Genomic DNA, 21099 nt, shown 5'->3' with positions numbered 1-21099 from the left:
TTTATACTACCAAAATGCGTTGATATGACCTAATTATTTATTGCTGTAAATGCAATAAATGTCAAGAATGGACACTCAGATCTATAGTAGATCATATAGTTATAGTTTTATGTTTGTATGAAAGAACGTTATTGATTCGTTTTATATCGCTATTTCTTAAATATGACGGGCAATTAAGCATTTCAAAGCACGAAACGAAGCTACTATATCAAAAACTCTAAATCAACGAGATGAATGCGTCAAAGCTGCATATCCTCAACAATGATGTTGGGCGCCATGCGTTTTGTGCCGGCAAAGGTGAGCAAGGACTGATGAGTTTGTACATCAATTATTCAACAATTCGTCGACGACAGAAGTGTCGTTTATGTATTGTAATGCTACCCATGTTCCCTTCTCATGAACAGATTATGGGCGATAAAGTTAATAACATGTGAGCAGGACTTGATCAGGCGAGGATCCATCGGCTCTAGATTTTTGATCATTCTGAAAGACCCAAACTGGCAATGGATCATTTATGCTAATAGCATAAATGCATTCAAAAATATTACCATTATGAAATATGGTAGCTCTTGAGGAGGAAAGTTTGCTATGATTTTAGTTCACGCATGGGCGTTGTAACAAACTATCACTATTGAGGCGCATTTCGTTTGATAGTTACCAGAATTGTACAAAGCCTCGTTTGTTATTATTTTTACTGCTATAGGAAATTTTCGTTTTCTTTTTCGAAAAAAGCGATTTATTTTAATTTGGCTCCCTTCTCTCTAATACTTTCCCATTCATGAATTCTTTCAGCGCGTAATTTTGTCAGTACAAAATCTCGTTACGCGTACATAAAAGGTTCTGTGACCCTTTTGAGCTACGCAGTCTGAGATACCAATTTAAAACTAGCACCCCTCATTGTTTGAAGAACATCAAAATTAGGTCCGTTTAACGTATAAACCGTGTAAACTACGACCGTCACAGGATGTGCTCGTTCATAATACTGCCAGTCAATACCTGTCAGCATTCCTGGCTTAGAATTAGCATTTAAAACGGAAATGTGCTGGCCACGATTTGATGAACAGGGCCAGTTTTATCCTGCATAATCCACACTGATCCATCACGATGGCCGTCATCATCAATCCCATCACCAGTGACAATAAATTTGATCATAAACGTACTTCTTTTCGTCCAGTAAATGATAAATAACACTTGACCCATGATCATTCATCGACGCATCGATTATCCCCGGATTTTCAAACCGGAACTTCGACTAACGGGCGCTGCTCCATCTGGTCTGAACTATTCCTTAGCCGCCTGGATATATCTGTGTAATTGAAAATCATACAGTATTTTAACCATTTTTTTCTCTTATCGGACAGACTATCAAACTCAAACCTCGTAGCCTTTTATGGCTAACAAGCATAAGCTAATTTTGCACATTTCTTCTCAGCTTCTAGGACCCAAATCCGATTTTACAAATTTTCTTGGTCAAAGTTTGATAGAAAAAACGAAACCTTAATTCCATTTGGCTGAAAATATTTTTCCTTTAATTCCTTTGAGATACTCGACTAGCTCTTTACATAATTAAGGGAGTGTTCATTACTTAAACATCGTCATAGATTAGCATGTAACGATGTCAAGAGCAAACAGACAGTTGACAATGAATTATTATTGGATCAACAGTCTCATGTGGAAAACATTGTTATTACGAGTATTGCGGCTATAATTCAGCAAGCGTTTGAAGGTGAAGCTAAGGACTGAAATCTTGCATAAAATGCGGTGTGGGTGCTAGAGGTAAATCTGAGCTTTGTGTTCAATGCGGTGGCAGAAAATACAGAGCGCTGAAACGGCACTATCATAAAGAGCCAGTGGTGAGGTCGAGGGCACAAATAGTGGCCCAATAAAAGATCCTTAAGATTATCTCGACAGAACAAAAATTGTTGCACGGTCAAACTTTTTGCATACAGTTATAAAATCTCATCAATGATACAATCATCAACGATAAGTCCGAGAGGAAATCAAAATGCTAAAGCCATATTTTTGGTTTGTCTTTTATAACTATGAAATAAGCACAGGCCAACTTCTTTGTATAAAAAAAAACAAGTATTCAGGTATAAACACGTTGCATGTTACTGAGCGACCGCGCGTGGTTGAAGTTATCATGACGTAGTGTTTAGGGAATCCAGATTGTTTTTGGGTACCGGATCCCTCATTGTATGTATAAGGCACATTAATTTGCCACGGTTATAAGAAGGATTCATTACTGTATTTATAAGGCCAATAAAATAAATGATATAGATCTTTGAATCTTTCCTTGTTATTGATTTAAATCTGCGTTGAAGTTCATCATTGATTTGATGTGATCCTGTTGGAATGTAAACAATGTTCCAGTCGCGAACGGGCTGGCCCGTTCCACTATCAACCTAATTTTTATACACGAATACCAGTGAGTTGTTAGCGGATAATCAACCAAATGATTTTATTTTGATGTTCGGCCGACTGTAATAAACCGTAATTGTGCAAGTGCTATCTCAAGTGACCTACCATTGAGCGAAGTAGGAAAGCTGATGTCGAGTTCAAGCTTTGTTGATGTCGCTGATATCATCTTAGTCGTCTTCGGATTTGTGTTCACGATAATCTGCTCCAGTCATGAAGTTATTTCTGCGGTCATTATCATATGTATACATATTCTAATTATGGCGTCGTCAATGACCAAGACGAGGAATTATAATATTGCTGATTTACCAGTTTGGGATTTGCTGGCAAATCCAGCGATGTATTTTAAAAAAATATTTTGTTGGCGCTAATTTATATGAATCAAAATAAACAACAATTTCTGGGTCTATAGCATTCGCAACCCAGTGAGTAACTAGACCAGAAATGAAATCGAGATTGATGATACAAGTTTCAACGTGGCTTGATTGTTCTGATAACTGGTCACGCATGAAAAATCCTCTAAACGTTTGATGCTTAATCACCAAGAAGCATTAAATAAATCAAAATTGGACACGGGATGCTAGCTTAGCGAAATGTTTCTGGTAGTCGAAGACCCTGACAGGGCAGCGTTCCTGGTAGTCATAGGCCCCGTTTCTTTTATTGATATCTTGGGGCAGGTCCCAGTACCGTCCCCCATTGCTTTTTTCAATACAATGCTGGTAGTTGTTTCAACGGCAGCGAGCGTAGCTGCTAGAGCTGCAGAGACATTCAATGATGGTACAGCTGCTAGAAGCTGGAATAAACCACCATTCTTTGTTGTATCGCTGATCGCCCTCGTGGAAAGATCAAGTTTAATACCGGTCTTTGAGTTTTTAACGTCGTTAAAGTTTTTATTTTACATTTTGTCAACGATAATTTTTTTGGTGGTTCCAATGCCGTTGATTTCATTAGTAGTGTTGTTCCATATATCCTAATAGATGCCGACTGTATCGCTATTATGTGACCGTGTGTCAGGTGAACGTTCACGTGCTAATATGTCATTTTATACATCATGAACGGTTCAAAATTAATGTGCTGATACGACATTTTGTACATCATGAACAGTTCAATTACATCTTACATAATTTCCATAGGTGCATCAACCACCCTCATTCGTCCAACATCACCTTTGAACTACACTGTCTTCTCTGATAATATCACAGCGATATCTCTGTAACCAGTAGCCGATAATGGTGTTCGTGCTACACGAGCTTAAAAATGTATGTCAATGACAAATTTTCTAAAAAATCCAAGTGTTCCAGTAGCAAATAATATATCTGATATAATGTTGTGAAATCCCGCTGCGATATATGCAACATTCTGATTATACCCCGTAAACGCTATGAAAGGATGATACGCATCTGCGACATGATTCTTCCCAAAATCACAGAGCACTTCTTCAGATGGTTCTTGGTGTTCATTACTGACCCCGAGCGTATTACACATCACTGGGTTTCAAGTATGTGAATCTACTAGGTGGTTACGATGAAGCGCTATGAATACATATCGTGGTGATGAAACTCCCTTCTGTGATTATATATGCCATGTGAATAAAGCAGCAACATTACGCTTAATACTGTCTGCGGTCATAGTAAACCATGACCACGTTGAATTGCCTCCACTATCCATAACAGAGAACAGCCGTTGTTCATCATTCAACGATGATGTCACTCTAGGCATCCGCAACGGAGGTTTTTTCAGTCTTACCTTACCAGCATCAACAGTAACGGGACGGCCAGATCACATCGTTGTCAGTGTCTTGTTAAGCAAGTACAACTGTGTGTTTAGCACCGAAAATAACGTTTCTTAAACAGCTGCAAAATCCAAAAGATATTTGACAGTAGAATTACTTATGAAAATTCTTTGTCGCCGTTTAACATGGATCGACTCGCTGCGCTACGAACCTTTGGTTGAAAACTCCATGTATCGATTCGACTGCATTTCCAGTTGCGTTCATTGTTACGTTACTGGTCTAGAGGTGGTCAGTGGTATCTTTCACGAATATCATCGACGCACCAGCGGACCGTGAATCCTCATCGGGATATATTTAATCATTACAAATACCATAACTAAAACATCAGGAAGAAATAATTTAAAATACATGCATACATACATACTTAGATCGACAGAGAGAAAGTGAGAGAGATAGAAAGTGAGAGAGAGAGAATTATAAATATACACTAGATATAATGGAAAGTGCTATCCATGGGTTCTGTAGAAAAGTGCTTGACAATGGTAGGCAGAATTACTATTTTAATACAAATGAAACTATCATACAGGTCAGGCCATTTTTAATTCGTACTCCACGGAGATTTTAACCCAGGTCCACGGGTAAACCGCACCCATCGCCTTTCTTGCACTAATGGTGATTTGTATCAATATATAATAAGCCAAGACGACGATGAACTTTTATTTTCCTAGCTGTCAAACAGCAGATACTTTGAAACGTACCCTGTTTAAGTGTTTGATAGTGTTTTGGATGTGGGGCTAACAAAAGAAGCCATACAGGTCATGTGCTTAGCTTGGGTCCATCCAGTAGAGAGCATTCAAGTGACTAGGCATACATATTTGTCCTCTTTAGACGGTAATGAGAGTCTAAATAAAGTTGTTTTAATTTTAGCTTTCCGAATTTCTCAGAATTTACTTTCTAAGATCTACAAATCTGAATTGCATGACCCATGTCATGGGTTCCAATCCTCTATTAGCGCCACAGAGCTGAATTGGAATTACATTCATAACAGAAATCACATTTTATTTATGCACCCAAACCTAAACGAAAATGATATTCCATAGAGACTTTATTGATAATTCAATAAACAAAATAGATTTTCCACACTATGCTACCAAACAATCGATGACAGAACAGAAATAGAGCTATAATTGTTTCAATGCCTCTTCAATGCTCAAATCACATGTACGTGGTATGGAATTGACTCAGCTAAAAGCATAATTTCGGTCTATCACAAGCTGAAAAAGCAATCTTCACTAAGATCAATAGAAAAAATATATATCAACAAGATAAAATTGAAACATTGTTTCAGTGCGCATGCATTCACAATATGATTTTGAATTTAAATTATAAGTAGACCGTATCAAAGCTTTTATAGACCTAGCGCGCGGCAAAGTTCAGTGGTAATTAAACATTAATAATGCTACCGTATACTGGTGAATCTCCGGTTGTATTTAATTTAGAATACATAATAAATTCAATTACATTGTTTGTAGAGTATTCTCTTCCTTGCTGAAAACTGGGTAGAAAAGCATTGTCATATATAATACAAAGATTACTTTGCATTTATTGAGAATACTGAATTCGTCCTAAGATTGCTCTCCCAAAATCGGGCACTATTTTGGGCAACAACTCCTCCATTATTTCCCATACAAACTAATAAATAACGTAACAGTTCTTTGTATCATTATATGGGTTCAGAAACATCACTTGTAGCTGTAGACCTTTATGATTTGCATAAATATCCAGCCTTCCGAATGTGTGTGTGTATATATATATATATATATATATATATATATATATATATATATATATATATATATATATATATATAAAGAGAGAGAGAGATAGAAGAAAATGAACCAATTTCAAAATTGATAAAGCTTTACCATATGAACATACAAATCAAAAGGCTTCGTCTCTCTTTGTCAATTTAAGTATTTACGAAAACTAATAAGAACAAAACAAGATTCTACTAAAAGCTGGTATATATCGACTCAAGATGGTGCACTTAGCTTATGGATTCTGTTTCGAAATTTATCTTCGTGAGTGATTACTTTTCGATTTCGGCCAGTATATGGTGTGCGACCCAAACTGTACCTAGCTGTAAATAAATTAGTCATATGTTTAATATTGGACTTACCTTTTATTCTGTGATCAATTATAAGTAAATGGTAGATCATCAAACGTCACTTCTTTTAGCTTCGTCTTCGCATGCCGTCTCCTGTGATTGAAGAGCTTGCTATCAGTCTGGTATTTAATGTCGATCACAATGGTATGGTCACGGAAAGCGTCTGCAAGCATCGCAGAGCACATCTTACAGAAAAAGGATTTTGATTAGCATGTTGTTTGACTCGGTTGTTGAATGGCAAAGGCTAAGATGTGTCACCCTATCAAAACCATTACAATGAATTTTCTGGGAAACCAAATATCGGCCTGATTTTCGAACACTTCATACCATTGTATTTGGTAGCAGTGAATCTCCACCATTGTACATACGTGCTGGTTCATCAATTGCTCTAGATAGTTTGCTATTTGTCAGTAAGTCAACTATTGTATCATTTTTAGACATCGTTGTAAGACCTGCCAAACATATGGTGACTTCCAACTTAGGCAGGCGATATTCCTCATTGATAGATGAGTGTTGATTCGGGATTTTTTTTAAGTGTACAACCCATTTTTAGCATCATTGCGTCATAAATTTGCGGTGTGGTGTCTAAAGCGTTTGTATTTGTGAGACGTTCTAGCGACTGTGGCCCATAGATTGTCTTTCATAGGACGTATTCCTGCCATCACAGTTTGCGTAGGGCTGCATCTCGTCTGCATTCATGCTCAGGCATGAGTCCTGCAATTCTTAAAGTTTTTATTCTATATTCATCTAGGCGTTTTGCAAAGAATTCCTTCTTACACGATGAAGCGCTGTCATTTGGCATGCATCTTTGAGCCGATGCGTCTCGTTCAGTAATGCCCGTATGGCAGATCTGTCTCTTCTAACCAATTTTGATGCTAACGTAGGTACACCAGATATGTTTGGATAAAACCGAATTGAAAAGGTCTCCGAAGGATGCCAATTTTTTGTCGACGTTCTTGGAGTTTCCTGTGTTTTTTCTAGCAGGCCTAAGAATTATCTAACAAATACTTCCTTCACTCTGTTTTCAAATCGTCGTCTGCTATTCTGACCAACGATATTCGCTTGGAGGCTTTTAACCTGTGAATATTCTAGATTATTGCACTTGTCATGACATTCGTCACTCGTCGTTCTAACTTTCTTTTTCTCCTGATGATGACGTAGTCAGATGTCAATGCTTAGAGCGAAGATGTCTTTTTGATGTCAAGTTTCACTTTGCGCAGCATGCAGCGGGTTGTGATAAGAATATCGTGAGTAGGGCATTTCCTAAGTAGATGCGGCCGCTTTGTTATTGCATTTGCCAAAGTCATCTTTGCCGATGAGGCCAGGCCGTATCTGGTGATCTGTACTAACTCCAGCATGAAATCATCTGGGTCTATTCTTGGTGTTTGCATAGACACTGATGATAGTTGAATGTCTTATTCCATTTGCATTAGACTCTCATTTGCTCCATTTGTGTAGTATTTAAGACATATGACTAGTTCAATTTGATGTCATGCACGTCACCAGCTTAAAGTTGCTCTTCTTTTCGTCGACAAGGCCAGAATAAATTTTAGCCGCCTTCTACATCAGTGAGATTTCCTTCTTTAGGTAGGTACATTTCATTGAGGACAGCTATTTATGTAATAAACTTGATAAGTTCTAGTCCGGCTGAAACTTCTTCTCTCTAGTCTCTCTACCGATGTAAAGTCCATTAGTCTGCACATATTCCATGCACCGATTGCAAGAGGAGTTGCCTTTGGTATCCTTCTTGATTGTCGACCGCTAAAGTAATATCCCTTTAATCTGCGTCATGCTATCATGGTTAATGTAAAGCATGCAATACTTAGGTGACCTTCCCTCTCTAATTCTTCATGCTAGGAAGGTGGGCAATATAACCCTAAATATGGATGAGGCTGCCTAGGTAGAATATTGGTTCTCTCCAGCACGTAAGCTATATGTCTGAAGTTCTTAAAATATAGTTCCTATTGCATACACGCTAACTATTTAGCCGTTGGCCTTTTGTCACATTAACTAAAGGTATCAAGTCGGGGCAGAGGAAAATGTCAAAACTTATCCTTGAGATGGATTTAAGTAAGGAAGATTGAGCAGAGTCACTCTAATTCCCGAGTCCATTTCTGTAAAAATCCCGTTTTAGGAGGGCTAGACACGAATTTGGATGCAAGGGTTGGTCATTAGGTCCAACTGTACATGGATATGATGCCCTACGCTGTCCACATAGTTCTTGCCATCTGCCGCCACATCCAATAGGATGAACATATGTGATTGGCCGCCTGATCCATGTTTGGGGCAGAGCGGTGTAGCTGTTGATCTAGCTCAAGAGTAAAACAATAAAGTATTTCCAGATACAATGAAACATTTTGGAAATTCCAACATACATTCCAGTAGCTTGACATAACAACATGAATGCAAATATGTGATATAGACGAAAACTTTGGAAAGTTTCAGCCCCATGTCAGGTAGCTCTGCATTGCAACATCAGCCATGTTTAACTGTTCACTACGCGATGATTTATATCTGCTATGTAGAAATGACACAATTATTCGTAAGTGACCTTACTGATTGGCCAATACTTAAAGCTACCTCCTGGTTTATGTATATCATAATATCTGCATGCAAGCCGAAGTGAGGCCAGATGGCAGGTCTTAATTCGTGTATATATGACAGACAAAATATAAAATATGAGACTGTACAGGCGTTCTCTTTTGCGATTCGAATTGAATAAATATCTGAAATATTTGTTTCGGTTAGTCAAAGTCGTTTTCGACTTCGAGGGTAACTTTTCAGAGTATTGATTCACCAATACATACATTTTACAAATCTAACGCTACATATGAATACAACTCTAAAATGTACAAATGGCAATGGTGAACAAAAATGTTAAAATAAAAGTAATGAACAAAAGTAAATATGTTGAAAAGTATTATATGTTAGTTAAATATTGTATCATTTGAACAATTGTCGAAAAGAACCGGCCATTTGTCATATATTGCGTTTTTGAATTTAATTTAAGTAATTATTCCTTATCGCGTTGGAACATGCTGGTGTCTTATGTGTTGAATTGTATATATATGTTAATCTAGAATAATGTATGTTTTTAAATGCCTTTTGTTTCTTTATTTGTTTAGGAATCTTGTGTCCGAAGCCACCTTCTTTTCCCAGGAGAAGTTTACACAAATTTATTTCTGGCAACGAAGGAAATGTCGCGCTTAATTCATCATTAACAATACAATGCATAGAAGGATACACTATTATAGGACCCAGATCAACTATGTGCATGGGTATCAATCAGTGGAATGGAACGTTAGGGAACTGCTCAGGTAGTTATGAAATTGTAATTGATAATATCATATAAACAGCAAATAAGAAAAGATACTTCAACTTTGTCTTTTACCCTTGATTTCATGTTAAAACACTTGCCACAAATACATCAATGACCTGTCTCCTATGCGGAATGTTTCAAGACGTTAAACACATTGAATTGATTTTCTTCCTATGTTATATAGGAAGGCAACACTTGATGATCACTTATACTCTTAGACAAATTTTATATCTATATTAATGTCTGAAAATAACATGCTAATCATTAACAAGTTCCGGTCTATACGGCGTCTTTCATTGTATTTGTCATCGTGGAAGAACATAGAAAATCGAGATTAAAATTAAAAAATAAGATACCAAACTAACAACGAATACATAGAATAATAAACGGTGGTAATTTTCAGATTGAAAACATATAGTACACATAAATTACCAGACACATAAATTACTATTCATTGAGATTGGGTTGTTTGACGGTCTTAACAGTTAACAGTCTTAGTTTTTAATGCATTTCACCAATTGTTTTAACTTCACAAAATAAACAAATCGTGTAGAACAAACAGTTTACATTGTAATGTTATGTTTTTAATATTACATATATTGTACTGTTGTTAACCACGTTCCTTTCTGAAACATATTCAGATATTCCTTACTGCAAGACAAGAAATAACCCGTAAGTCAGTGAAAGTTTTGGAACAACGGTTATAAAAATGTTCCGTTTATTTTCGTCTTCAAAATACAGAAATGAAGATCAGTACACTTAAATGATCATTGAAGCAGGCAGTTTTGAAGCATTGTATACATGTGGTCTTTACTCTGGCAGAAAATATTTGATGTGTCTCTGGCCGACAAGCAGAGCTGACAGTCACTGCTTGATAATATATTCATTATGACTGAAATTACTTTCTTCCTTCCCTGAAGCAATATTTCTTCTGTAAGAATTATGTAAACAGGTTAGTGGATCTTTTTTCCAATGCACCTTGATTCTGACGTTAATGTGTCCTATTATATCGTTTCTTTCTTCAAAATACAGAAATAGTAATGTAAACAGGTTAGTGGATCCTTCTTCCAGTGCACCGTGAGTCTGACCTTTAAATGTCCTATTATATTGTTTATTTTTCGTTCCGTTTTCTACCGTCTAAAGAGAATTTATTATCATTATTTTTTTTACCTTTGTATACCATCGCAAATTGTCTCATCAGCTCAAGTATATGCCTGCCTAACTCTAAAACTTTTTCCAGGAAATTAGTTATTTGCATATTCTAAAATCAAAGCTTAAATTAACAGCGACTGACATTTATGGTCGAGGACATTTTTTTAACGAGGCTTGATATTGCACAAGGCATACAGTCTCTACTCTATTTCTACCAATTCTTGTAGAGACGTTTCAATAAATTTTACAAGTTTGATAACGTATGCAATGGTGAGGCTGTCTGAGCAAATTGTCAGGTTAGGTACTTCAAAAATATTGAGATTGCCTCACTTCTCCCATTTTGTTCGATAAGATTTAATTTGCCACTTTATGTGAAAAAGGTGTTAGTAGTGGAAGGTAGCAACTTTCTTGGAAACTAAGGAAAGAATGGTAAAGATAATGTGTCTTTAAGAGCAAGTATGTAGGGGCATCTTGAGAATAAAGGATTTTTTTAACACAAAGCACATTATTCTCAAATGCATAATAGCAAACATTTGGAAACATTAGTCGTGCCCGTAAAAGGTAACCTATAACATAATTGTGAGAAATCTTTTGCAAAGAAATACTGAATAAAGCAGTTTTAGGGTAGTCGAATAAATATTGGAACAAAATGGCTAACACAAAGGTAACCTACTTGATGAAGCGAACGTCGAACCGAAATATTCAGACAAAAAAAACAATTATTAAACAATGTATGGAAAATAGTTTTAAAATAAGTATTATCGCTATTACAGAGTCTAATTCTAAACATATTGTCCTTTTATAATCATTTATGTGTTGTTATACTTGTTATACTATCCAGTTTATTAGCTATGTTGCATTATCCCCGTAATAGGTTGAACTATAGTCAATTAGCTATAGGTTCAGATGCACGATAAAAAGTTAACTTATGTTCCGCTCCATCATGAACACTTGACATCAAAATAACCACGATAGGTTACGCCGCATATTTAACAAATTGTTGCATTTCAATACAGATGTTAAATTATGTTGTCCATGAGATCTTTCCGAAATCTTCCTGAAATTAGTGGAATTGATGAAGCTTTCATATAATCAAATAATAAATATTTAAGGACCAATATTGTTTAAACAAGTAAATATAAAAATAAGGAAAACACTTCCTGTATGGCCACAGTCCATATCCGTTGGTTTTTCTTTCTACGCAAAGCCATCGACTGAATTAATGAGAGATAATATGATCAGACAAATCTCATTACACATGATTAAGAACATAATGAGAAGTCCTTACAAACAATAGAAGCTCCCTAATTAAGGTGGGCTGCTTACTTATCAAATATTTCATTCCAACCTTCCTATCTATTTAAAACGTTTGATTTCAAAGCCATAGTATAGCTAGTGGGATGTGTTGTACTATTTGGCAACTGTCAATATGTTGTTGGATTGTTCTTGGATTATTTTTGGATTTGATTCGTAAAACCGTAAGATCTTTTTCTCATGTTTACCTTATTTTTCTAGAGATATAAATTATTTGTTAAATTTTGCAAAGCGTCTTGTCAACATTCTTTTCTTGTTACTAATTTAAAGAGCGTAAAACGTAGAAAAGGCAACGGAAACTACAATACAACCATGACATTGAATTGTAATAAGCGATACAAACTGGACATTCTTGGTCAATCCGTTTCACTGCCGATGAGAAATGACAGGGATCCATTGAGAATTGTTCGGGTACATATGTAATTTACCCTTGTATGCAACTTTGATAATACCTAAACTTTTAAATGTTGACACGCTTTCATGTACAATGAACTATATATTACTAGCTTTCTCTTTCAATTTGCAGCGCAAGAAATGCAGAAAAGACATTCAATTAAACTGTTTTAAATTTGCAGTTTCCTTTATCGATTTAACCCTAGACTCACAGATGATTCCTTTCAGTCCTTTACCGTGCACTGAAAAAGAATCGTATCATTCAATCAATAACTTAATTACTCATTGTGCTCATAAACTCATTTTAGTTTTTGTTATACCTGTTTTACTATCCAGTTAGCATGACATACAGTAAATTAGCTATAGGTTTAGATGCATAACAATCCATTTATTTACGTTCAACTCTAACATGAACACTTGATATCAAATAACCACGATAGGTTAGCCTTATATTTAATAAATTATTGCATTTCAGTACAGATAATACAGTTTATTTTCATGCGGCCTTTCCGAAATCTTCCTGAAGTCTAAGGAAACGACTAAGTTTTATTTTATCAAATAATACATAGCTAAGGGCTAATATTGTTTGAAACAAGTAAATATAACAATAAAGGTAACACTTCCTGTATGGTTAGAGTCCCTTCCAATTGGGTTTTCTTTCCTCGCAAAGCCATCAGCAGAATTGGTGCGAGGTAATGTGATCAGAAAAATCTAATTCCATATAACTGAGAACTAACTTAACAGTCCTTGGTAATTGCAGAATCTACCAGTTCAAGAAGCTCCTCGCATTAAGGGAGGTTGCAAGCCTATTATATATATACATATATATATATATATATATATATATATATATATATATATATATATATATATATATATATATATATATATATATATATATATATATATATATATATATATATATATATATATATATATATATACATAATCCGTTACACGGATCATATCATATTTATGTAACTTGTTTAATTACAAAGCGGTAATATAGCTAGTGGGATGTGTTGTTCTATTTAGTAGTTGTCTTAGTTTTTTCTGTCTCAGGAACGGTTCTCTTTATTCAACTTTATTCCTACTTAATAGGTTTAAGTATATCGATATTCGAGGTGGCTCTATTCATGTCAAGCCATAAAACATAAGACGGAATTTTTTATATGGCTGTTGAAAACTTAAAACAAGTCTGCAATGTAATGGTGGTATTCAAAACTGATATGCATTTTTATGCTTTAGGAGAACCTTAATACACGTGTAATTTTGCAAGTTTCGTGATGTCGAAAATAGGTAAGGTAGATCTGAATATTAGTTTTATCATCGAATGTATTCAATTACATTTTCATTAGCCTATTAATTTCAAAATAGACTGGCATATCAGAAGATACAAAACGGCCGAATTATATACATTCTCGACGTAGCATGGAGTCTTTGTTATGTTTAATACATTATTTACTGCAAACACATGGTAATTAACTCAATATGGGATTTAATATATTCCGTTCATATGAAGCTCCATACGATTCTGTTTCATGGTCAAACCAATCAAATGGTTGCCTTTTTCATGTGCATCAGTGTAAACACCTTGTCTAATCACCCATCCACTGTGTCTACGTTTTATTGTCATTTTCAGTAAAAAGATGTAAAATTCCATTACCGCTAGTACCTCACGGTGCCCTAACATTCAAAGGTGGAATTGATGGAAACGGAACCTACAATACTACTGTGTTCTTGAATTGTACTGAGGGATATAAACTGGGCAACCATGGTCAATCACGTTGCGCTGACGATGAGCAATGGCAGGGATCCATTGGGAATTGTTTGGGTAAATATATATATATATATATATATATATATATATATATATATATATATATATATATATATATATATATATATATATATATATATATATATACATATCTATAATTTAAAATTTTGTCAAAATTCCATGTAACTTAGAACATATATAACTCAATTTCTCCTTCATCTTGTATGGCAAGAAATGCATAAAACATATTCAATTCAAAAGTCTTATGATTTCCCAATTTCCACTCAACCATTTCTTTCACGACAACCATTTCTTTCACGATCTACAGCTGATTTCTTTTATTTCGCTACTTTGAACTTAAACAGAATCTCAACATTCAAGTTATTTGGTGTTGGACGGATGGAGCAAGTGTAATTTTGCAAGTTCCAGAATGTCGAAAATCTTTTCGGTAGATCTATAAATTATTGTACCATCCATGGTTTTCAGTTATGTTTCCCTTCGATTATGATTGCAGAAATATATAGAAGTTTCAGATAAATAAGATGGAGTCTTCATTATGTTTAACAAATTATGTAGGGATGACAGATGCTGATTTCTTCAAAGTGACACTTAATATTTTATGCTATTTTATAACGTTATAGTCTTATGTTTAAACCAATTGAATGTATGACTATTTCATGTGTACCATGTTATAAACATAATCAAACCGAACTTTCACTTTGTCCACGTGATTTTATTATTTTCAGTCAAATCATGTAATACGCCACTACTGCAAGTAGCACACGGCGTCCTAATATTCAAAGGTGGAATTGCAGGCAACGAAATATACAATACAACAGTGTCCTTCACCAGTGCTGAACATAATATGGAGTCTTCATTATGTGCAAAACATTATTTAGTACAAACAGATGATCATTACTTCATTATGGCATTTAATATAGTATGTCATTTGAAAATATCATTCTATTTTGTTTGATCGTCACATCTATCGAATATTTCACATCGTGTTTACCGTGGTATCAATATTATCTTACGGCACTTCAGTATGCTCGTGTGATTTTGTTATTTTCAGTCAAACGATGTAATAAACCACTACCACAAGTAGCACACGGTGTCCTCACATTCAAAGATGGAATTGAAGGCAACGGAACATACAATACAACAGCGTCCTTGACTTGTGCTGAGGGATACAAACTAGAGAGCCTTGGTCACTCACGTTGTGGTGACGACGAGCAATGGCAGGGATACATTGGCAATTGTTCGGGTAAATATATAAAGTACGCTAACTTGCATAGTTCCTACTATATATAATTAACAGTTCTGGGATGCTTTCATGTACGATAATGTAGACACAAGTCGCGTTCTTCTCCTTTTTTCAGCTCAATAAATGCCTAAAAGATATTCAATTGATATCTGATGGAGTTTCACAATGTCTACTGAAAAAATATTATCGAGTTCTACAGCTGATTTCTGTACGATCTTTATCTGGCACGGACAAATAATCTCAACATTCGAGTTATATGATATAAGATGGATATGTACACGTATAATTGTGCATGTTTCGAAATTTTGAAAATTATTTACGTAAATCTATAAATTATTCTTATCATCGATGCTATTCAACTACACTACCAATACCCTATGATTTTCGAAATACATTGAAGCTTCAGGAAGTCAAGCATGACCCAACACTTTTAAAGCTGGATATAACCTATAATCTTCATTATGAGTAAAACATTATTTAGGACAAACAGATGACCATTACATCGCTCCGGAATTTAATAAAGTATGTTCTCCTAAAATATCATCTTTTTGTTTAAACGTCAAATCAAAATCTAATATTTGACCATTTCCTGTGTACCGTGGTAACAATATTATTTTCCCGCATTTCAATTTGCCCATGTGATTTTGTTATTTTCAGTTAAAAAATGTAGCAAGCCGCTACCGCAAGTAGCACACGGTGTCCAAACATTCAATGGTGGAATTGAAGGCAAAGGAACATACAATACAACAGTGTCCTTGACTTGTGCTGAGGGATACAAGCTAGAGAGGTTTGGTCACTCACGTTGTGGTGACGACGAGCAATGGCAGGGATACATTGGCAATTGCTCGGGTAAATATATAAAGTACGCTAACTTGCATAGTTGATAATACGCATGATTTAAAATCTTGTCAAGCTTTCATGTACGATAATGTAGATACAACTCGCGTTCTTCTTGTATTTTGCAGCTCAAGAAATGCCTGAAAGATATTCGATTTAAACCTGATGTTGTTTCCCAATGTCCACTGAACAATTATTACCGTTATGTATAGATGATTTCTTTTTGATCTTAATTGGGCACTGAAAAATAATATCAACATTTAAGTTATATGATATAAGATTGATAGAGTATGCAAATTATTTTGCATGTTTCAAAATTTCCATAATTATTTACCTAGATTTATAATTTATTCTTATCATCGATGCTATTCAACTACATTTCAATTATCCTATGATCTTCTAAATGCATTGAAGCTTCAGGAAGTTAAGCATGGCCCAATATTGTAAAAGCTGCACGTTGCATGGAGTCTTCATTATGTGCAAAACATTTTTAGTACAAACAGATGGTCATTACTTCACTATGGCATTTGATATAGTATGTTCTTTGAAAATATCATTCTATTTTGTTTAATCGTCACATCTCTCAAATATTTCAGTTTATCGTGTGTACCGTGGTATCAATATTATCTTACCGCACTTCAGTTTGCTCGTGTGATTTTGTTATTTTCAGTCAAACGATGTAATAAACCACTACCGCAAGTAGCACACGGCTTCCTAATATTCAAAAGGTGGAATTGAAGGCAACGGAACATACAATACAACAGTGTCCTTGACTTGTGCTGAGGGATACAAACTAGAGAGCCTTGGTCACTCACGTTGTGTTGACGACGAGCAATGGCAGGGATACATTGGCAATTGTTCGGGTAAATATATAAAGTACGCTAACTTGCATCGTTGCTACGATATATAATTAACAATTATGTCATGCTTTTATGTACGATAATGTAGACACAACTCGCGTTCTTCTCCTTTTTGCAGCTCAATAAATGCCTAAAACATATTACATTTATACCTGATGTAGTTTCCCAATGTCTACTGAAAAATTATTACCGAGTTATACAGCTGATTTCTTTACGATCTCTATCTGGCAAGGAAAAATAATCTCAACATTCGAGTTATATGATATAAGATGGATATGTACACGTATAATTGTGCATGTTTCGAAATTTTGAAAATTATTTACGTAAATCTATAAATTATTCTTTTCATCGATGCTATTAAACTACACTACCAATACCCTATGATTTTCGAAATACATTGAAGCTTCAGGAAGTCAAACATGATCCAACACTTTTAAAGCTGGATATAACCTATAATCTTCATTATGAGTAAAACATTATTTAGGATAAACAGATGACCATTACATCACTCTGGAATTTAACATAGTATGTTCTCCTAAAATATCATCTTTTTGTTTAAACGTCAAATCAAAATCTAATATTTGACCATTTCCTGTGAAAACAATATTATTTTCCCGCATTTCAATTTTGCCCATGTGATTTTGTTATTTTCAGTTAAAAGATGTAGTAAGCCACTACCGCAAGTAGCACACGGCGTCCTAACATACAATAGTGGAATTGAAGGCAACGGAACATACAACACAACAGCATCCTTGACTTGTGCTGAGGGATACAAGCTAGAGAGGTTTGGTCACTCACGTTGTGGTGACCACGAGCAATGGCAGGGATACATTGGCAATTGCTCGGGTAAATATATAAAGTACGCTAACTTGCAGAGTTGCTACTATGCATGATTTAATTATTTTTTCAAGCTTTCATGTACGATAATGTAGATACAACTCGCGTTCTTCTTCCTTTTTGCAGCTCAAGAAATGCCTGAAAGATATTCGATTTAAACCTGATGTAGTTTCCCAATGTCCACTGAACAATTATTACCGTTATGTATAGATGATTTCTTTTCGATCTTAATTGGGCACTGAAAAATAATATCAACATTTAAGTTATATTACATAAGAGTGATAGAGTACACATATTATTTTGCATGTTTCAAAATTTCCATAATTATTTACGTAGATCTATAATTTATTCTTATCATCGACGCTATTCATCTATATTTCAATTATCCTATGATTTTCGAAATACATTGAAGCTTCAGGAAGTTAAACATGACCCAATATTGTAAAAGCTGTACGTTGCATGGAGTCCTCATTATGTGTAAAACATTATTTAGTACAAACAGATGATCATTACTTCATTATGGCATTTAATATAGTATGTTCTTTGAAAATATCATTCTATTTTGTTTGATCGTCACATCTATCGAATATTTCACTTTATCGTGTGTACCGTGGTATCAATATTATCGTACGGCACTTCAGTTTGCTCACGTGATGTTGTTATTTTCAGTCAAACAATGTAATAAACCACTACCACAAGTAGCACACGGTGTCCTCACATTCAAAGATGGAATTGAAGGCAACGGAACATACAATACAACAGCGTCCTTGACTTGTGCTGAGGGATACGAACTGGAGAGCCTTGGTCTCTCACGTTGTGCTGACGACGAGCAATGGCAGGGATACATTGGCAATTGTTCGGGTAAATATATAAAGTACGCTAACTTGCATAGTTCCTACTATATATAATTAACAATTCTGGGATGCTTTCATGTACGATAATGTAGACACAAGTCGCGTTCTTCTCCTTTTTTCAGCTCAATAAATGCCTAAAAGATTCAATTGATATCTGATGGAGTTTCGCAATGTCTACTGAAAAAATATTATCGAGTTCTACAGCTGATTTCTGTACGATCTTTATCTGGCACGGACAAATAATCTCAACATTCGAGTTATATGATATAAGATGGATATGTACACGTATAATTGTGCATGTTTCGAAATTTTGAAAATTATTTACGTAAATCTATAAATTATTCTTATCATCGATGCTATTCAACTACACTACCAATACCCTATGATTTTCGAAATACATTGAAGCTTCAGGAAGTCAAGCATGACCCAACACTTTTAAAGCTGGATATAACCTATAATCTTCATTATGAGTAAAACATTATTTAGTACAAACAGATGATCATTACATCACTCTGGAATTTAACATAATATGTTCTCCTAAAATATAATCTTTTTGTTTAAACGTCAAATCAATCTAATATTTGACCATTTCCTGTGTACCGTGGTAACAGTATTATTTTCCCGCAGCTCAAGAAATGCCCAAAAGATGTTCAATTTAAACTTAATGTAGTTTCCCAATGTCCACCGAACAAGTATTACCGTTATGTACAGCTGTTCCTTTTCGATTTTAACTGTGCGCTGGAAAATAATCTCAACATTCAAGTTAAATTATAAACGATGGATTGAGTACACATATAATTTTGCATGTTTCACAATTTCGAATATTTGACTTTATCGCGTGTACTGTGGTATCGATAAATTCTTACCGCACTTCAATTTGCCCATGTGGTTTTGTTATTTTCAGTCAAACGATGTAATACGCCACTACCGCAAGTAGCACACGGCTTCCTAACATTGAAAGATGGAATTGAAGGCAACGGAATCTACAACACATCAGTGTCCTTGAATTGTTCTGAGGGATATAAACTGGAGGGTGGTGGTGAAGCACGTTGCATCGACAACGAGCAATGGCAAAGATCCATTGGGAATTGTTCGGGTAAATAAATAGAGTAACCTAGCTTGTAGAGATAATAATGCATATAAATGTAAATAAAGACATGGTCTCAAGTACAGTAAAGTATGTAAAACTCGCATTGTCTTTTATATTACAGAACACGGTATGGCTAAACTGGTTTCAACTTGAAAATTTCACAATTTCCCAATTCATTTCTACAACGTTATCACAAGGGTATACGGCTGATTTCTTTCTAGTTCGTTACTTTGTACTGAAGGTTAATCCCAGCATTCGAATCATAACTTAACTACTTATCTTCTTTATATAATTTTTCATTTTTTTTTACATTTGTTATAATATCCAGTTTATTACCTGTAAATGTAGATTTATGAAATCAATGCTAATTATGTTCGGCTCTGACAACAAGACTAGACATCACATAACCAGGATAGGATACGCCTAATTTTCTACGAATAGTTGCATTTGAATAAACGTACAAACTATCTTTATCCAGACTACCCTTCCGAGAATTTTCTGATATCTAAAGAATCCGAAATTAAAGAAATTAATATCTACATAAAATTGCAAAACAATTTTAATATTTCGTTATTCGTGACTTCTTGCGAGCGAGTGGAGAGAGTGGTTCTGCAAAATGACACGTATAAATATGTGTCCTTTAGAACAATGGTACATTTTGACATGCGCTCCATATTAGTTTTGAACTGTACGACCGTAGAAAGGGATTCAGCTAAATTAAAACTGTAAAATTTTCACACTATTTTCTATTTTCAGTAATAAACTGTGAAGAGCCCATTCAAAACACCAAAAATGGATCTCTCATTGTCCTGGAAGGAAATAAAGGGAACATTAGTTATAATACGAGCGTTTCATTGACTTGTGAAGAAGGCTATCACCTACAAGGACGAGGTTTGGTACGATGCAATGGTTCTGGACAATGGGAAGGGGATCTTGGAACTTGCTCTGGTAAGGACATTAATTTACATCCTAGTTTATAGCATTTGAAAAGGGACATTACGATTTTAAATTGATGGTCTTAAACTTTGTCAAGTTCTAAATGAGTTTTGAAAACAAAAAGAATATTCCGTTTTGTGCACTGA

At 35.0% G+C, this 21099-nt stretch overlaps 1 protein-coding gene across 1 annotated transcript in view; it reads left to right on the top strand.

Moving 5' to 3' along the window:
* LOC149807838 (uncharacterized) overlaps positions 1–21099 on the top strand; it is a 118183-nt gene that overhangs the window by 39864 nt on the left and 57220 nt on the right. Inside the window, exons 6-12 of the mRNA XM_089971347.1 lie at positions 9443–9634; positions 14138–14329; positions 15348–15539; positions 16197–16388; positions 18743–18934; positions 19832–20023; positions 20774–20965. Of these exons, the coding sequence (XP_089827473.1) occupies positions 9443–9634; positions 14138–14329; positions 15348–15539; positions 16197–16388; positions 18743–18934; positions 19832–20023; positions 20774–20965 (1344 nt within the window). The remainder of the gene's footprint in view (positions 1–9442; positions 9635–14137; positions 14330–15347; positions 15540–16196; positions 16389–18742; positions 18935–19831; positions 20024–20773; positions 20966–21099) is intronic.

The sequence above is a fragment of the Sinohyriopsis cumingii genome, chromosome 1 (assembly GCF_028554795.1).
Source record: "Sinohyriopsis cumingii isolate HCF-2022 chromosome 1, ASM2855479v2, whole genome shotgun sequence".
NCBI classification, from domain to species: Eukaryota; Metazoa; Mollusca; class Bivalvia; order Unionida; family Unionidae; genus Sinohyriopsis; species Sinohyriopsis cumingii.
This window is presented reverse-complemented; position numbering and strand designations above follow the sequence as displayed.